This window comes from Heliangelus exortis, chromosome 3 (genome assembly GCF_036169615.1).
Source record: "Heliangelus exortis chromosome 3, bHelExo1.hap1, whole genome shotgun sequence".
Classification (NCBI taxonomy): domain Eukaryota; kingdom Metazoa; phylum Chordata; class Aves; order Apodiformes; family Trochilidae; genus Heliangelus; species Heliangelus exortis.
The window spans coordinates 104,738,090-104,758,025 of record NC_092424.1 but is presented as its reverse complement, the minus strand read 5'-3'; the positions used below and the strand labels follow the sequence as shown (position 1 = coordinate 104,758,025).

At 37.5% G+C, this 19,936-nt stretch overlaps 1 protein-coding gene across 9 annotated transcripts in view; it reads left to right on the top strand.

The window, feature by feature from the left end:
• Positions 1 to 19,936, top strand: part of PUM2 (pumilio RNA binding family member 2) — a 67,244-nt gene that overhangs the window by 29,945 nt on the left and 17,363 nt on the right. For 3 of the 9 annotated variants that reach the window (XM_071742008.1, XM_071742010.1, XM_071742006.1), the window contains exons 6-13: positions 1,405 to 1,675; positions 1,962 to 2,055; positions 3,809 to 3,934; positions 5,096 to 5,235; positions 6,288 to 6,426; positions 12,838 to 12,981; positions 14,007 to 14,288; positions 18,834 to 19,070. In XM_071742008.1, the coding sequence (XP_071598109.1) occupies positions 1,405 to 1,675; positions 1,962 to 2,055; positions 3,809 to 3,934; positions 5,096 to 5,235; positions 6,288 to 6,426; positions 12,838 to 12,981; positions 14,007 to 14,288; positions 18,834 to 19,070 (1,433 nt within the window). The remainder of the gene's footprint in view (positions 1 to 1,404; positions 1,676 to 1,961; positions 2,056 to 3,808; positions 3,935 to 5,095; positions 5,236 to 6,287; positions 6,427 to 12,837; positions 12,982 to 14,006; positions 14,289 to 18,833; positions 19,071 to 19,936) is intronic. The other 6 variants (XM_071742011.1, XM_071742012.1, XM_071742014.1 and 3 more) reach the window with 3 other exon arrangements.

The following is a 19,936-nucleotide window of genomic DNA, read 5'->3' as shown; positions in this document are numbered from 1 at the left end:
TTGGTTACATGAAAAAAAAACTTCAGTGTTTTGTCCAGAGTAACAGATTGTACATTATTGTTGAATGAACTCACTAAAGGACTGCTTTCTAGCTATTCAATCTTTAGAGTTCGTATTGGCAAATACATAAATACTGCCAGATTTCTTTGCATTAATTTTGTGCTGTAGTGATGAAGAGATGGTTTGGAGCCCTGAAGAAGGAAGAGAACAGGAAATACTAAAGCTGTGTCTATGTGTTAGAATTAGCAGTGTACCATACTAGTCTGGCAATGTTCTGCTAGAATAAATGCATTTTGACCCTGCAAGATGGTATTTTGTGGGTGAGCCCAGTTTTTACAACTAAAGTTAACTTAACTGGAAATTGCAGGTTACCTGAGAAACAATATATAATTGAGTTCAGCCAACACAATTATGCTATGAGGAAATCATAGATTCTGTCACACAGCTCCTTCCTGGAAGCTGACTTACATTTTGCCAGTAAAAATTTGTAGTCTAAATAATGTTGCATGACACAGGAGGTGGGGTTCTACTCCGAAGAAAGGTTCCCTAAATCTAACCATGTGTAAGGTTGGAAATCTGCTTGGGATGCAAGTCTGTTGGCATCTCACTTCAGATATTTCCCTGTAGGCAGACATTTCCAGCTCCATTTCCAGCCTTACTGTCAACAGAAATCAAACACCTATGTGTTGTTTTCTTCCTAAATTTTTTTCTTTTTCTGGAACAACAGGCTATATTTACTCTTAGGAAAACTGAAGTAGAATCACTTTTTGAAACACTTTTCCCCTGACTGATCATCTGGTGTAGTGCAGTCTATTAAATGAGTTGTGTAGGAAATTAAATGTTTTAGTCAAATGCTAAATGAGGCAGTTATTAGTCCATTTTACAGTTTTAAAATGTACTGTTTGCTTTTGAGATGTGAAAGATACCTCCTGTATTGTATGTTTGTGTTTTCCAAAAAGTTTTATTGTCTCTTTCTCTCTATTTGCATGAGGTGCACTTAGCAATTTCCTCTTTCTTTTCTTTCAAGTTCTTTTCAGCATGCTTTTTTATAATACCTGTGGCATCTTAAGTGCAATAAAGAGTCCTATCAAAAGATGCAGGTGACTGCAGTTCACTCCATTTCACTCAAAACAGCCTCAGATATTAGTTTGTTTTTCTCACAGTGATTTGAACAGCTGTATAGTCTTAAAGTTTAAAAATATAAATAAAATTAGGCTTTGAAATGCAGTGTGTTCTTTATATTGAGCCATCAATGCATGCTGGCTAAAATTGTTAACAGAGGGGGTTGACAGACTGATTTTTAAGTCTGAGTTCAAAGATCCTTTCAAAATAGAGATGTTGTACTCTGTCCATGGACAGGTTTATTTAAGGCTGAAGGGTCTGTTTTGAATGTCTTCTCCACAGTCGTACCCCTGGAAGTCGCCAAGCCTCCCCAACAGAAGTAGCTGAACGTTTGGGCCCCAATCCCAGCACCACAGAAGGATTAGGTCCACTTCCCAATCCTACAGCTCACAAGCCTCTGGTAGAAGAATTTTCAAATCCAGAAAATCAGAATCTAGATGCCATGGAACAAGTTGGTCTTGATTCTCTACAGTTTGACTACCCTGGCAATCAGGTACAAATGGACTCTTCAGGGGCTACTGTTGGACTTTTTGACTACAGTTCTCAGCAGCAGGTTAGTATTGGACTTGAAAAGATGTCAGATTGATCATTTAGCTTATTATTCTTGATAGTAAGTCATTTAAGTTTGTAATGCATTTAATTTTGTTTCCTCTGTGACTTAGTCAAAGGCAAATAAATTTATATTTAATCTAGAAGGATATTGGTGCATAATTTTCTAATTTAGTAATTTACTAGAACAGAAGTTTAGTTTAAAATCTCTTTCTTTGTAAAGTAAATCACAGTATATGATAGCCCTGAATTTTGGAAACTGAAATGCATATTTTTTTCTTTTCCAATAGCTTTTCCAGAGGACTAATGCTCTGACTGTTCAGCAGTTAACAGCAGCCCAGCAACAGCAATACGCACTGGCTGCAGCTCAGCAGCCACACATAGGTGAGTCTTTTGTGAAGTACAGCAAGCATCTCTGACAAAAATGGGTTATTTTCATACCCTTTCCATTTTACTCTCAGTATTGTAAGTCAAATAGATACTGATCAATTGGCCCATTTTAGTGGTTCTCCTGAGAACTGCTCAGGATGACTGCATGAGGCTGTCCTGTCCTTAGAGAAAGTTTTCTGTTTTGTAAATTTTTGCCTACTTTGAACGGTTGCATACAAAGAAATAAGAATTATTTTCTAGCACAGAAGTTAAATTTCAATGAGAGAAAAAATAAAAAAGCTTTTTTGCTATAAATAATGATAGAAATACTAGCTTTATTTACTAAAATAACAAAAATATGGAGTTCTGTTATTCTGTTGCAGTTTGGTATTTTTTATAAGCCAGTTTAAAAACATTATCTAGTAGGATTTTGAAATAAAACTTGTTTTGATTAATTCCTTCTTCGCTTTGATTAATTAATTCTTTGTTAATGGCACACCTTAAACAGATAGCTCTTTATTCTTGCAGATGCCTTTCTTTGTGGTGGAATTATTCTTTAGCAAGCATTCTTTTATGTAATGGCTTTTAAAGTAATTCAGGGAATTAATGAAATACATGGAGTTTTAACAAGGCTATACTTCAGAGACAGTAGTTTTATTCACTGCTGTGGGGAAGGCTGTGTGCTTGGGATGAGAGAGGTTAGAACACACATGGAGTCAGTTCCTTGTTTAAGGAAGGGAGCTCCTCAAGTTCTGACACTGTGGGGCAGGTTTAAAGATTCCTGCCCGTCTCAGGATCAGAAGGGCAGAGAGAAGTAGGAAGCAGCATCTCTAAAGGCAGGTGTCCATGAGCTCCTGCAATATGGTGGAAGTTAAGCTTTTCCACTGGCTTGTTTAGGTGGATATTAAGATTTATTCAGACAGGGATCCAGCAGCCTATAGCTGGGGTTTAAAAGTGGCAGCTTTCAGTGTTATGTAGCTGTCTAATGCAGTCATAGAGCTGGGAGCATGACAGATTGATGTGGTGTCTCCTGCCTGTCTTCACCTTCTAAACTGCAGAGAAGTCCTTACTTTCTAAATAGCACTGACTGAGCAGTCAGATATATCTTGCTTCTTTGAAATGCAAATTATTTTGGTACACATGTTAATAGAAACTTAGAAGCCTCCTGTTAGGAAGGAGAAACAGTTTGGTGTGTCCTGCACACAAACCTGACCAACAGGAGAAACCCTGGCAGTGATGCTTTGTTGGACTCTTGTTTTCAGTTACAATCCTTAGGTTAATTTTAGTTTCTTGACAGTAAGATTAACATCTCATAATTGACTTAGTAAAAGCTAGATACCTGATTTAAACTATCTGGTTAGGTTCTTTTTCTGTTAGTGAAAAGAGATTTGTATCTAACAGGTGATTCTCTTATCTGGCTGATTCGCTTAAGACATTGGATGATTTGTCTGATACAGATTTAATTGTAAGACTTAGAGTGACTTTTAGATAGTTGAAGTTGGGGAAGGTGAATTCTGCTTTGAATAATCACTTCTATATGAGAGTGGGTAGATCCATAGGAGATAAATCAGAGGCATGGGATTAAAGAAGGAACTGGAAAGAAGAGATGGAAGTGTTGATTTCTGTAATGGTGTACCTGCTCCTATAGAAACTCCCAAAGTACAAGCAGTTCTGATTTTAACAGATATGCTTTGTGATTTGATTGGTTTGAATATAATGATGCTTGCTAAGTATGTGAGCTATAATTAAATTCTGTTTATTACTGTAGCAGGCGTATTCTCAGCAGGCTTGGCTCCAGCTGCTTTTGTGCCAAACCCATACATTATCAGTGCTGCTCCTCCAGGTACTGACCCATACACTGCAGCTGGATTAGCTGCAGCAGCTACCCTGGCAGGTAACTGAACACTTTCTAGTGTCTCTCTTGATAATTCTACTGAATTAAATTAGAAAAAAGCTGAAATCCTGTTTATTCTCTGTAAATATATTCTTAGGAAATATTCTTAGGGACCTGTAGGAAAATCAATACTGAAAATTTGCACTAAAATGTAAAAGGATTCAGTTTCTGCTCTATGGATTCTGAATATTTTTTCACACTGGACTTTTACATGCAGCAATTAGGTTTCTTCTGTTCTAAAAAAGTTTGTCCTTAATAAAGTTTCATCTGACATTAGTAGTATGTATTCTTTCCAGAAGATGAGACAGCTACTGCCCTTTCCTTGTATGTTTTTACTTGATGAATTAATCTTCTAATTCCAGTGTTCCTCATTCCCAGTGGGCATGAGGGTAAAGATGGTCACCAGTGTGCTAAAAGGCCCAGACAACAGATAAACCCCAAGCCCAGGAGAATCTCTTAAAACATTGCTAGATACCACTGTGAAACAACACTGCTGAGTATTCAAGTCCCAGCTGGTGCTCAGACCTGAGTATAACACTTTGAAAAAAAACCCAACCTCTCCAGTTGGTGGTTTCAAGGGAAAGGCAGTAGAAAGGACTAAAATATATGTATACATAATGCATTATGTGTACAATAGATACTGAGAGCTTCTCTTCTGTGGGTTCTTTACCATTCCACTGGTGGAGGTAAGTGTGCCTGCTCTGAAGAGTGAGACATGATAGGCAGGAAGGCAGAGGCAAGAGTCATGTTTGTAGGCAAAGGAAGCATAGAGAAAGGAGGAATAATAAAGTCTCAGTATATCACTGTCAGGAAAATGAATTTGGTTAATTCTGTGGTGGTCTGAAATAATCTTTTTTCCAGCCATGGAAACTGATTTTGAGTGTTCTTTGGAGTACAAGCTCTGGTTACTTTAAGTTTTTTGTTCCACCTAAATCTCACAAAGCTATTTACTTTTCATAGAGGAGGTATGGTTTGATATGAATCCTTTAAATTAACTAATTTGTATCCATGTATTATTATGGCAGTAATATGGGGATTCTTTTTAATATGAATTTCTGTTTTGGAATCTAGAAGATAGCTCAATGAGATACGCTGCAAAAAATACAAACAATTATTTTAACCAGATGCATTAGATGCAATAATAATGCTTTCTGGTTTTAGGTCCTGCTGTGGTTCCACCTCAGTATTATGGTGTTCCATGGGGGGTGTATCCAGCCAATTTATTTCAGCAGCAAGCTGCAGCAGCAAATACCACAGCAAATCAGCAAGCAGCTTCCCAGGCACAACAGGGACAGCAACCGGTATGTTCTTCATAAAAGGGAGATGTATATGTAAAGCTTTACCTTAAACATTTTCAGTACATAAAGGTCAGCTTCTAGAAAGTTTTACGTAGTTCAGATGTTGTGTTGTATCAAGGAATGCAAAAAGAAAAGAAAAAAAGTAGTGCAAAGGAAGAGAGCAGAAGGGGCCGGGGGGGAGGTGGGAAGGGGAGGGGAGAAGGAGGGCTGCTTCCTTGTCCTGAGCAGGGAGACAGCTCCAGGCCAGCATGGGATGGCTCTGACTCAGCTGGAGTGTTGGAGGCCCAACCCTGTCACCTACAAGGGCAGCCCTCAGGGAGCAGGAGTGACCCAGGGGCAGCAAACAGGATGGGCACACAGGGTGTGCTGCAGCGTTTTGCAGAGCAGCTCAAGCTGGCAGAGCAGGCCAGGGTGCAAGGTCAGCTGCAGTCTGTTCCTTTCCAGAAGGTAACTTAGCTCTGGTATCCACCCATTCCAAAGCCAGGGCCAAGAAAACTGTAGCAGCTGCAAGTGAGGTGCCCCAGCATCACACAGCTGTCCAGGTGTTGGGCTGCACAGAATGTCTGAGCCCATCACACCAGAGCACAGCAGTCACAGCAGCTCTGTATGCTATGCCCAGGAGAATGACTGCTGAGTCTGGTGAAGTATTCAGACCTGAATCATTCAGTTGCCTGAAATTAATGTAAACAAGTGCATTTATCAGGCAAGGACTGATGTTCGGTTCATAAATGATGTGGATCATAAATATACCAGTATTAAAGATTTTCTTCCTTAATTTTTACCACTGATGGAACAACCAGAAGTTCTGCTGTCTGGAGTGGGGTGGGAGTTTTATTGTGACATTTGTCAGCAAAATAGTTTATGCCTTTTATTATTCTTCAAGTATATATATCCTTGAAACCAATAAGGTGGACTATTCCCTGAATGAAATTCAGAGCTAAGTGGCATCAAATATGCAAACCAGCTGTTCTAGATTTTCTTTAGACCTTTTATGGCATATAATGGGGTTGCTTTCTGACCTTTTAAGGAAAGGGTCTCATTTTGGTCTTTTCCAGGTTCTTCGTGCTGGAGCAACTCAGCGCCCACTCACTCCCAACCAGGGTCAGCAAGGGCAGCAGGCAGAGTCACTTGCAGCAGCTGCAGCAGCAAACCCAGCTTTGGCTTTTGGTCAAGGTCTTGCTACAGGCATGCCAGGTATGTTGTTACCAGTGGGTTTAGAGAATCACTGACAGGTAAAATACTGGTGTTCTTAGGTACCAGACCAGCTATCAACGTCCTGCTGTGCTTATGATAAGCTGCTTAGAATTGAGTTTTATATAGTTTTCTATTCAGTTGAATTAAAAAACTTATGTGGCATTGTTAAAGCACAAGAATTTCCTCTGGTATATTTAATTTGGAAACATTTTCTCTGTATGTGTTGTTACAGATGTATGCACAAGGAGTATTGCAGATTATTGCAGGATAATTTAAAATACAATGAAGCTAGTACATGCTGTCTTAAAAGGTCCTCAGCTGTCTGAATGGTTACTCTGATGCAACAGGAAGTATTAATTTATCTTTCTGTAGTAATTTTTTACTTTTAGCATATAATAATAATAAAATAAAATCAGAAACCAGAATTAGGAATTTTTAAAGGAACATTACTGCTTAATCATCTCTAAAGATCACAATATGCTTGTTGTAGAAGCACTCCAAAGCTTGGAGCCTCAGATCCAGTTAGTGTGCATGGCTACTTGCTTCTTGTCTGAGTAGTGGTTATTCTGAGTCTCACTGCATGTGCAATCAGTACACAATGTATCAGCTTGCAGTTCAGCATCACTTTTTAGTGTTTGGTACAACTACCTGAGAAAGCAGGTTTATTTGGTGGTTCTTCAGAATGAAAATTAAGATTTTACATAGTCAAGTCAGATAATGGTGGTAGCTGCAGATTCATTTGACTTGTGCAGGTTCTCTCCTCTCAGCACTACTGTGAGAAACTTCACATGCTGCAGAAAATAAGTTTGTTGCTGGATGCTTTGGGACTGTAATGTGCACTTGGCCTCACATGATCAGATTTTGCACCTCTAGCTGTAGAACAGATTGACACTTATGTTTTTCTTGTCTGTTTGGGTTTACAACTGCCATTTTTACTTAATCTTATTTGTAGTATCTTCAGGTTTTAGCATCTTTCCCTTTTGCCTAAAATTGAGGAATCAGTTAAGTGTGTTGCCACAGCACCTCTCAAGTGGTATCCAGGCCTCACCTTGCAAAGCCTCAGAACTTAGCAATACCTTTTTTGTATTTGGGCTGTGTGTGGGGACTGATGCTTGTTTATAGTTACTTAATAGTTCTTTGGATATGGAGCTCTAAAACTGCAGAGTGGTCCCTGCCTTGTAAAAAGCCTGTGACATTTATCTTGAGTGGGATCAACACTGGAGACCTCAGCTCAACCCAAACTTCATAATGAAAAGACATAAAAAGAACACTGTTTTCAAGAAGAAAAGTATCTTAAATTAAAAGGTAGTTCTTAAACCCTCAAGAAGGCCCCCTCTCCAAATAGATGGTTCAAAGTAATACTGAGTGGTCAGTTAGATGAACTTTGTAAACAAACTCTTGTAATGCAAGAGTGTGTTCTGTGAGGATTGGACTTCAGGACGTTTTTCCTCCTCCACAAGCCTGGAGAGGTTTTCTCTGGGGGATGGAACCTTCTTTTTCTGCTCCCTCTGGAGGTTGCATCTTTGTCCCATCAGCTGCATACGTGGATGGCCACAGTGTGAATGTATTTTAGAGTGATCTAGAGTAGGAATTGTGTGCAACAAGCACAAAGTCTAAGCAAAAAGGAGATTTATTTTCAGTCATCATAAAGCTGGTTTCATAGTGAGTCACAGATAAAGGAGGATCTATGGTGATGAAATTAACACAAGCCATTTTTAGATGGGAATCATGATACTATTTTAGATGTCTGTATTTGAACTAGATACTTAAGGCTCCTTTTGCAGTTAATGAAGAGAAAAAAGTTTTAGTCCTGGTTTGATCTGCCTCTGTTTTTGTTGCATGATTTAGGATAAATTGTGTTTTGCTCCAGAGGTGCCTTTTTCTGTTCACATACTATAAAATCGATTGAAGACCACTAGATTACAGCTGGATACAAAAATGTGATTAAATGAATACCAGGTAGTTAGTACTGAACAACTTATATAGTATAATAAACAAGAAGAAAGTGTGTGAAATTCTTGTTTCAATTGATTTAGATGTTCTATAGGAAACTTAAGGTCCAAATTGACTTTCAATCTTTTGATTACTCTTTACAGTGAGAACAGTTTGGCTTTACTGTGAGTTAATAAGAGTATAGTATTAAGCTTATACATACTATTGTCTTTAAATCATTCCAGCTGCTTTCTTCTTGCCACAGCCTTCATGTTGGATGAAACTAATGATGTATCCCAACTATGGGATTGTTTTATTTTGAAAATTTGATATTTCAAGTATTTCTGTATTAATTATTGAGGGAGGTCTATTTGTGTAGCACTTCAGCCACCTGTCTCATCCTGAATGTAAAGTGTCTGAAAGCCAGGTTGATTTTCACTTGAAGTTTTAACTATCCTTCCAGAAAAATTGCAAGTTCTTTTTTAAAACCTTCTGACATCAGAAGTCAAATACATTTTGCGTTGTAGTTGTGCAATTACGTTTGTAATTATTCCAGTCCTAATTCAGCATGTCTTACAGTAACAAGAATTCTTAAAAAAAGCCCCACATTTTGATAGAATTTGTGTAAGACAAAGTCAGAGGGTACTCTGAATTTTGTCATGATATAATCAATATACATTATTTTCCATGAATAAAACCAGTCCTGATCACAGACTAAGTCTGAACTCAGTCATCCAAATTCAGGAATTTGCATGTGACCTCAGTTATCTAAGGAGCCTTTGTGTTCAATGGAGATGTCCTCAGTGCAGAGGCTGCAGAGATGCTCAGCTTACCCTAAAATAGATGTTTGATTGTGGGTCTGGTGAATCCCTCTGGAGGCTTTAATGACTGTGTTGGCTTGGTCAGATGCAACTTAGGTTTTTTTTAATTCATGCAAGTGAAGCTTACTGCAATGGTTAATTTAGCATGCAGGTGGGCACATGAGTTGTCTGAAAAACATGTATAAAACATTAAAATCAACAATTTCTGTATTGCCATTGTGTTTCTTATTACCTAGAGGAATCTGTGGCATTGTGGTCAGATCTAATTGTGGCAGACAAACAGGGAGTTACAGTATTGGCAAGGTTACAGTGGTTATAGAAATCTAAATCATTTACAGGTAAGCCAGTAAGGTCTGAATTTGTTTGGTCTCACAGACAAAGAAGACAAACACAGAATTAAGTCTGCATATCCTCATCAGAATGAACAAAGGTTTTAGTGGTTCAGATTTTGGTGAGCTTGGGACACTGAAGTGAAGACTGCAGCATTTAAAAAAATGAGAGAGAGAAAAAGAGGAGAAAAAAAAATTAAATTATGTATGCAGAGGAGAATAACTGGATCTTGGAATCATTAAGAAGGGAGAAACTAGATTTTCTACATAGGGAGAGAGGACTCTACTGTGACTGGCAGGATATCGTCTTCAAGGAAGGGAGAGAGAGGTGTCAGGATGATATTGCTAAAAAAGAAGATAATTGAGTTGTCACATCTGTTTACTTAAATTGAGTAGAGAAACTCTGACATACTACTGGGTGTCATGATCTGGGGAAATTGTGTAGAGAGAAGAAAGTAGATCTTGGCAGAGTTTTGCAGTATTACTTTAAGAATGTAAGAAGAGGTTGTGAAGTATCCAATAAAACACAGCGAAGAAATCACAGGATGAATAAGATCAACACTAAGAGTGAGCTGCACAAGCCAAGAGAACAAATTTCCTCTCATTCTTTAGGAACGTTAAAGGTTTGTGTGAAAAGAATCCAGCAAGTTTTCTGAGTCTGTGGTTTTGGAGACATTTAGAAATCATTTCAGCAAAGCACAGTGAACCAGATTTACATTCCCTGCTGGAGACAGCATAGATAAAGCAGTTGAATTCTAAATTAAAAGGTGTCCAAAGGTATGGGGGGGTTTTCTGTGGAAGACAATCATAAGCTTGAATGTGAAGGCACTGAAATGAGTTTTCATAGTTGTTAATTTGGAGGGGAAGTGACACAGCCACAGAGAGATGATGATGATGATGTGGAGACATAATGAAAACTGAAACAGGAGTGAAGGAATTTTAGAGAGGAGATCTGGCAAGTTCACATCTTATCTTTGCTAAGAGAAAAGGCTGGGAAATAGTTTTAATCTTGTGCTCATCCTTCTAGACTGGGGTGCAAAATTTAATACAGTATAGTACTGTATAATATTAATATATAACTGTATAATATTGTACATTTTAACACGGTATAATACTGTGAAGGAAAGGAAAGCAGAAGACTAAGTTTTGCTATGGAAGCTGTTCTCCAGTTATCTAATCTGAGGCAATCTCTTTGAAATTTTTCTTTCAGAGTAAATAATTTTATACGTTTGAAGGTGCAGGTGCACTTAGCAAGGTCTCAGTAATTTCACAAACAGTCCTACGTTGCTTGGTTTTAGTAGATATGAGTTGAAAGCTAAGAGGGCCTCTTATGCCAGGCCAGAATGTATTCATTTCAGAGATCAGGAGCATAGATAGAAGCCCTCACCAGTTCTGATGTATGGCTTGAACCTTCTGTGATGAATGATATCTTGGTGCTAATGACCTAGCTTATTACTAACTTTAAGTGTCCTGTGTGTGGGTGGCATCACAGATAAGATAGTGGTAAGGAAGTATCAAAGAAATTAAGCATTTTGTAATGCAAAGAGCGAGTGCAAGGTTGCTTCTGTTTTTAAATTCAGCAGTCATTCTAGACAAGTACTTTTTGAAAATCCAAAAGTAATGTATTAAACCACTTTATTAATCCAAATAAATTTAATTTATGCAGTACTCTAAATTATCTTTTTGGATTCCCTCCCACCAAGTATCTTTTGTTAACATAGAATCATAATCAGAGAATCATAGAAGGTCAGGTTGGAAAGGACATTGTGGACCTGAAGTCATATAAAATGCTGTGTATTAGTTTCAGATGAGTACAAGGATGTAAATATATGACCAGTCCTTTTGTTATTCAGTTATGACATCCATGGGTTTGAATATTTGAAGAGGGTAGGTAGACAGAGAAAGTGCTGGTAAGTATTAGACAGTTCTGAGTTCTGAAAAAGTGGTTCTGTATGATACAGCAGGAACAAATGGCAGAACCAATGTGGTACTATTGGTTGAACATGCTATGGGTAAAAGTAGAAATTACATAGGTACTAGTAATCAAACATTGCTAATGTATGCAAGAGTGCATGTGATATTATAAAGAGCTTTTCTGCTGTGTCACTAATCTTGCAATATTCCATGCTGTGTTCCAGAGAGCACCACAGTAAATCAGACAGCAGTCACTCGCCTTTTCGTCACTCTTGCCTTCCCCCACTGTGGGAGTGCATCAGTCTTCCATAGTGGTTGAAGGTGATAATGCAGCACAGTACAGTTTTGTAGGTGGAAGAGGCACAGTGGAACCTATAACAAAGGTTTCCTAATCAGTTCAATTTTAAGAACTTGTTTCAATTGTTCTTAACTAGCCAGAATTTGAGCCAGGCTGTGTGGCAGGCAACTGCCTTCCTGTGCTGCCAGTCAGACAGAGAAAGTTAGATGCATCTGGTGTGTAAAACAAGTAGTGAGAAGAGAGGACAAACATGTTTGGAATTGTAATAATAAGTTTTCGTAACCAGTGTAATGCATTCATCTCCAGAGCTGCAAATTAAACCTAGAGATCTGGATTTTCATCACTGATCTCCAGTTACCGAGTCTCCTTCATGTCTTCAGATTTTCTTAGTGTGAGAGAATTGAGACCTGTGTCTCCAGCTTTTGTGCAGAGTGCTGTAATCACCAGCCCCATAGGCAGACTGTGTTCCCAGCTCTGGTTATGGAGCAAGACATCTAGGCAGAAGAAACTACAGCTGACGAATAGAAAATATTACTTGGAAACCTGGGAGACTTAAAGTACTGTGGAAAATCTTGGTTCTTACTTGTACAATAATAGATGTGTGGTTTTTGGTTTTTTGGTTTTTTTTTGCAACCCCAATCATTTTCTTAATAACATGAGTATATATTTGAACATGGGAGGAATACGGAAATTCTCTTGGGTTTTGTTTTTGTTTTATTGGTTTGTAAGGATAGTCAACCTGAAAAGTAGTGTTATAGTTCATTGGCTGCACTTCTAGCTCTTTGATTTTTTAGGGATTCTTAGTCTAATTCTACTTCATCAGAAGCTATTAAAGCTTTAAAATTACTTAACTTGTTAACCTTGAAAACAAAATTCAACTTCAGACTACTAAATTAACAAAAACAGTTTTGTTGTAGTTATATAGTAGAGATTTTGTCACACTGATTTATGTAGTTCATGTTTTTTCTTTTGATGTCCAGTTGATGTTCTGTGGTGATATGGCAGAAATACTTTTTTCCTCCTTGCTGTTTGTTGTCAGAATATTTTCAAGGAGAGAAGAAATGCTGACTGTATGAGACTCTCTGTACTACTAATTCTTGTATTCTGTCTTCTGTAGGCTACCAAGTACTAGCTCCCACTGCCTATTATGATCAGACTGGTGCCTTAGTAGTAGGCCCTGGAGCAAGAACTGGCCTTGGAGCACCAGTCAGATTGGTGGCCTCTACTCCTGTTATAATCAGTTCTGCAGCAGCACAAGCAGGTAAGTGTTTGATACTGCATGGAATTTTCTTCTGCTTTTGTACTGAATCTTAACAGTAATGATGATTGATTAGTATTTGCTCTTGCTGATATGTTTTGAACGCATCTGTGAAGTTTTCTACTTATGAAGGATATACCATAGATGCTCTCCTTGCCCTGCTGCCTCCCTTTCTCTGGGAGATACTGCTGTTTCTCAGAAATGTAGTCTTCTTTAATTCAGATTTAGTTAGTCCCCTCCCCATACATATACAGACATGTTTCTGCAAATGTTGTTCCTTGTCAGATGTGAACATTTTCCCCTTTCCTCTCCTCATGCATTTAACATGCACTTCTCATCAGTCCTCTGAACAGTGTTCTTTAGGAAGCATCATTTCATTGCTTCGGTCTGGCAGAAGATGATGGAATGCTCTGGGGCTTTGATGTTCTTTTCTCCTGCAAGTGTGGCAAGGAAAAAAACTATAGAATGGACAGCAGAAGAGGAGAGTTAGTTATACCTAAAGTCTCTTAGTTTTCTTTTTCTCTTTTTATCAGTTATAGGGTCTGGTATTGCTTTACTGACTGATTGTATTTGTTGCACTTGTTTAATTAAAGTCCAAAATTCTATCACCAGATAATTCTGTTAAGAAAATTAGATTAAGTTAATTTATAAGCTGCTGTCTATGCAGAACTCACTTCTAATAGTAGTAGCTGAAGATGTGTTTGAATTATTCTTGGCTGCAACTCTGCTGCCACAACTTTGGATATAAAAGAGTTCAGTAAATTATATTTTACATGTTTACACTGAAAATTTCCTCCAATTACATTAACAATTCTGCAGCCTTGATTAGCCTACAACATAGGCTGTCTTCATTTTTCCCTTGGGTAATTAAGACTGTATGATACTACAGAGTCTCTTTCAGTCCTTTAATATGCGAATTTCTGGTTGTTTAAGAGGGCTTCAAGAAAATATGATTTAGATCTGAATAGTCCATTTTCAGTCAGAAATGTTTGAGAGAGTAATTATGATTGAAAACGTGTGTTTTACAGCTGCAGCTGCTTCAGCTGGAGGAACAGCAAACAATCTCGCGGGAGCCACGAACGGTCTATTTCGGCCACTTGGTGCCCAGCCACAGCAACAGCAACAGCAAACAAATAGTAGCCTACAGTCCAGTTCATTTTATGGCAGTAACTCTTTGACCAATAACTCCCAAAGCAGTTCCCTTTTTTCACATGGTCCTGGCCAACCAGGAAGCACATCTCTTGGCTTTGGAAGTAGCAGCTCTTTAGGAGCAGCTATCGGCTCCGCACTTGGTGGATTTGGCTCATCAGGTAGGTTGTTTACATAGTGAGGAAATTCTGTGAGACTTCTGTGTTAAGCAAAAAAAATGTACCTGTATCCAGTCAAAATATATACTTATACATTTCAAAAAAGAATGCAAAGATAGGTTGTTCAGGTTAAGAAAAAAATCATAGTGGAAGAAGAGGGTTTTTTAAAATTTAAAATTGGACTATGTGTACATGATGCGTTTTTAAAAAATATCCTATAGTCATAGATATCTCCAAAATACTTCTTACCTTGAACACCTTACTCTGCCCCAAAAGTTTACTGCTGTTTTTAGTAAGATTTTTTTTTTCATTTACAAGAAAGTCTTTGATCTATGTTTAAAGCAACAATTTATAACGTTTGAGGTACTTGTTCTTGGTTCGAATTTTCATGTTAGGAAAACTCCCAATTTTTAAAAAAAAATCAACTAGTATGTCGTTCTAAATGTGATCTAATATTGTTTCTGTAACATTTTTAATAGAATTTATAAAGCAGAAAGACTTAATACCTAAGCATAGACCTTGTTAACTCCAGTAGATTTAATCTTAAATACAGTTAAGCCTAAATAGTTCTGTGGGAGTTTTGGGCCTTAAATTATTTGAACAGATGCTCCTACATATAATTTGGTATTTAAAAAGATCCATAATTGTTGCCATCGTGTTTCTGCTCTATAGCAGAAATTTCTTACTTGCACAGTTTTTAAACATGCAGGGTATTTAATTAAATCAATGGAGTTTGCTTATTGTCCTACATATCTTGCAGATGGGTAGAAGTTGGGGGAAATTATATACCAAATAGTATTTTTCTCATAATTTAATGCCCCGGGGGAAATTATTAAAAAAAAAATGGAATGCTGAAAGAAATGTAAAAACTTAGTATTATTTACAGTACAAGTTAATATATATAAAAACAGAAGGAAAAAGCCTCCGGTGTTAAGATATAATACCTGTTGTTTGTTAGTTAACTAAGTGGAGGTGAATAGTGACATCAGCTGTACTGCATACCAACACAGATTTTCTCAGTGTTTTTTTTCTTTTATACATGAAATCTGAACAATTATTTACTTTTAAAAAGCTGATGCTAGGAAATCCAAAATCAAGTTTTACACTGATCCTCTCTAATAATCTGATTTTTAAAAGTACAGTTAGGAGACTCTAAACATACCACCTTCGTTTTAAAAACAATTTGTATTTTTCATAAATGTAGAGGTTACTCAGTAATGAGGGTTTCTTAGGTGCCAGTAATACCACAGCAGGCAGATATTATTTACAAAGTAATTGTACTATGCAGGTGCTATATTTTGTAATACAATTTGTCACACCTTATTTGTAGGATTTCAGTGAATTCTTAGCAGCAGTGTTTTGCTCTAGGCACAGTTTCATATCATTGATGATATCTGCATATATAATGCAGTTCACACATTTTAAGTCTCTAGATAGAACAATTTTAAGTCATAGAAGTTTTTTGTCCAGCATTATCCCAAGGATTTCCATAGAATACAAATTTTAGTTGTGTATCTGCTGAAGAAGAATCAGCATAGTTTGTTTTGGCACAGGAGACGAAACCTTTTTCCTTGTAGCAAAGGTCAGTTCCAGAGCTCTGTCCAAAGTCTTCAGCATAGACAGGATATGCAGAAAAAGTGCAGCAGTATCCTAGGGGATTTAATTAGCATGGTAGTTCCCACAGGGAAGCAGAAAGCCTGTGCTTTTGCAGTTTGAGACGTGCTGATGAAAGGTGCTACCTAAACATGGAATATGTTATTAGTATCATTGGAATAAAAGTATATTGAAAGTGCCCATTTGCCAAGTATAAATTGTACTTGCCATAATAGCCTCTGAAAAAATACTTCCTGATAATTGTTTTAAAGAGTTCCTGACTTAGGTGTGTATATGTATATGAATAGAATCACACAGAAGAGTACTTACAAATGGTGTGAATGCACATTGAGGCAAATTTAGTTTTGCAACTCCCCTCATTGTTGTTGTGAAATTCAAATTTTGGTTAAAATACAGCCATGAAGACTGACAGATGGCTATACAGAGCTTGCCCTTATGTTTTCAGGTGTTGCAGGGAAAAAAAAAAATGGAAAGATGAGCATGTCCTAGCTGAACGACTGAACAGTAAAGTGAAAAACAGGAAGAGGCAAGCATAGCATAAATGGCTGTGTGTACATTACAGCTCTGTTATAATAAAGTTATTCATATTCCATTTTAAAGGTTTAGGTACATGGTAAGTTACTGCAGCTTAACACGTAACTAAGAATTCTATCAGCTACAGTGGCAGCTCTCCAGATGCCTACTTCTGGCTTGTAGTGAGTGTTAAAGTAATTGCATTGGCTTAGACAGTGGTGAAGAGGGGGAAGCTAATTCAAATTATTTTCAGGGTTTTTTGTGATCTTTGCTTGTGTGTGTGAAAATGCATTTCAGCTGGTTCACAGTCACTTGTTAAGCTGCAGTAATTTGGCTGAGTAAGAAACCCTGAAAGAAAGCTAAAGTTGTCTTATCTTTTTACATAATTGGAAAAATAGCAACCCATCATGTAGCATTGTATTACCATTCACATGGTTCATCAGCTGAGCCAGAACCTGTACAGCTAGTCTCAAATCTTGAGATTTCTTTCAACTGTTACCTTCATTTGCTCTTCTGATGTCTTACTCTCAACCTCCTTGCCTAGTTGGGCCAGTATCTTTTTCCTTCTGGCCTATGTTGCCTTTCCCAGTTTCCAGGCAACATTTGTCTCCTGCTTCCCTTCCTTCTCCCAAGTATGTGTCTGTTTCTGCTTGTACTGTGTGAAGTTCCCATCATCAGCTCACTTATTCCAGACTTTTTGCCTCACAGTCACATATACCTCCTACTACCTAATTTTAGATCTGCTTTCTTTTCATTCTCTGTCCCACTGGTTTGGAAAGTGCTTGCCAGTTTTTCTTGCAGTCTCCTTGTTGGCTCCTTGGTCTGACCTTTCTCTCCCTTAGTTATTCTTTTCTTTTTCTTTCTTTTTTTTTTTTTTCCCCCATGCCTTCTCTGGTCTATTTCATGTGTTTGGCTTCTGTCTCCTCTCCACACTGCCTGATGGGCCTTCCAAATGCAAGGTGCAATCTTAGACAGCAGTTTGAAAGCCCATTTTTGGCATGGCACACAGAAGCCTAAAGGTTCAGTTGCAGGGAAAGCTTTTACCAGTCATCTCAGATGTGCCATGTATGGACAGGAATTCATATTTTCAGCTATGAATCTGTAACAGATCTGTGCTGAATTTGTACAGACTATGATTCAGCTAAGATTTAGCTCAGTCAAAGAGAGCACGGAAATAAAGATGTGCTGCTCGCACATTGGTCTGAGTACATTCATGCATTAACTGCTCAAATAATAGGTTGCTGAATTATTTTGCTAAGGGTAAAGCATCTTTCCTTGCCTGTTTTTCTGAAATGGCAGACAAGTTGTTAATTTAGGAGAAAACAAATTATTGCCTTAAAATGGGAAGTATCAGGTGAGCTTTATATTGAGCCTTGCTGCCAGCTTTAATAGGAAAGTACATGATGAGGGTAAAGATTATGGAAGTGTAAATTCTGACTTTTTAAAGTGGAAGAAGAAATCAGTTTTCCAAATTGAGCTTAAGAATTGTCTTTGTTATAAAAATATCTATAATCTTGGTTTTGTTCATGAGTATAATAATGTTAAAATAGGTACTCTGTAGTTCACTAGTATGCAATAGATACTAGAATTTGACATTTCTAAAAACTTTTTTTTTGTTCTCCTAATTTATCCTAGACTGTTCATCACCCTTCTGAATGATGCTATGCAGGATAACCTGTCCTTCACTAATGCACTTATCCAGAGCTTCTAGTTTAATTTGACTTTCAGAAATACTGGTCGCAGTAAAATTACATTTTTAGTTTCTCACCTTATTTTTCCTGTCTCTGCTCTGCTTCTCATCTTCTTAGCCTATTCCTCCATTATAATATCTTTTTTAATCACTTCTTTGAGAACCATACTTCCCATAAGGAATTTTAAGTACTCATTTTTTTCCTACAGGTGAGGGGTTCACAAACAAGAGGAAGTTCAGAAACAGCTGAACAGCAACATAAATTATTTTCTGAACCCTCAAGCAACAATCAATTGTCTGTGCCCTTTTTCCTGAAATTGAGTATCACTGTCTGATTAATCATTTATGGTGGAAAAAAAATTATCAGAGTTTAGTGGAAATATTTTTAGAATCATGTGTTCTGTAAACTGACAGTGTAATCTGATCTCATAAATTCCATGTTTGTCCCAAAGCCTGAGTCCAGGCAGTGAAAACAGAGTGCTACAATATTACTGTGAGAAGTCTAGAATGAAATGTTGAAAGACACAGGCATTGGTGAAGTTACTTACCAGTGGTATGTTTAGACCCACTTAAGATTTACTTGAAAGCATGTGTGGTTATCAGAGTAATTGTCTTTGTCATAAAGATTGCTGTAATGATTGTGATCTCATCTGTTATTGCCCAGCTGTAGTTGGGGATAGGTTTAATTCAGTTGACACTGTGTAATTAGGGTCTTTTTATTTCTTCTTCAGTTGGCAGTTCTGCAAGTAGTAGTGCCACAAGGAGAGATTCTCTATCTACTAGCTCTGAATTGTACAAAAGATCTAGTAGCAGCCTAGCACCCATAGGGCAGCCATTTTACAATAGTCTGGGATTTTCCTCCTCTCCAAGTCCAATAGGCATGCCTCTGCCAAGCCAAACGCCAGGACATTCACTTACGCCACCGCCATCACTTTCATCACATGGATCCTCATCCAGTTTGCATTTAGGTAAAAACAAAAACAAAAAAAACGAAAAAAAAAAAAACCAAAAAAGCCACTTTTTGTTTGTATGTGTGTATGTATTTCTATGTGTAAAAATATATGTTGCATAAGAGATGTCACATTGCCTTTGCTGTTAAACAGTTTTGTAATGAGGAGGGGCCATTCCTGAAGGGTGAAGAGCATGCTCACATGCTCACTGATTTGACAGTGGAGGGCACTCAGATTTTTGTTGTATCAGGCCAACAACTGATTTTTCTTCCTTTGCAGAAGCCCAATAGAGAGAGCCTAATGAGACTTACTGGTCCTTTTTGTATAATGTTTCTATAGTGAAACAAGCAAAGGTGTATTGTTTTTGTTTCTACTTCAGTGTGTTACTTTAAGGAGGGTTTAAAATTAAATTGTGTTTACCAGTGTAGTGACTTTCACTGCTGCCCCTTACCATGGTAAAGCAGAAAAGTGAGCAGAGCTCTCAATGTGTAAAATACATTGAGAGGTGGTTCTTGAATGAATGAGCCTACTACTTCATGGCCAAGATGCTTTGCCAGGAAGGCAAATAGTTTATCACCAGGCTGGTGGAAAAAAAAGGAAATCTACTTGTGAAAGAAGTAGCAAAGGCTTTATCAGTGGTATGTCTCTGTTATCAGATGTATTATTTTAAAGAATTATTATAAGAATATTATAGAAAATTTTTGAGCTAGTTAGATGACATGGGAGCTCAACCTTTAAAAAAAAAAATTAAAGAAAATTTAAAAATCTAAGAGAAACCCCACCACAGCCTACAATATATTTAGAAGATAATGGCTCTAAGCTAAAGTAACTTCATAAACTTTACCTTTTTTGCTGCAAAAATATGTGGTTATTTAATTTTATGC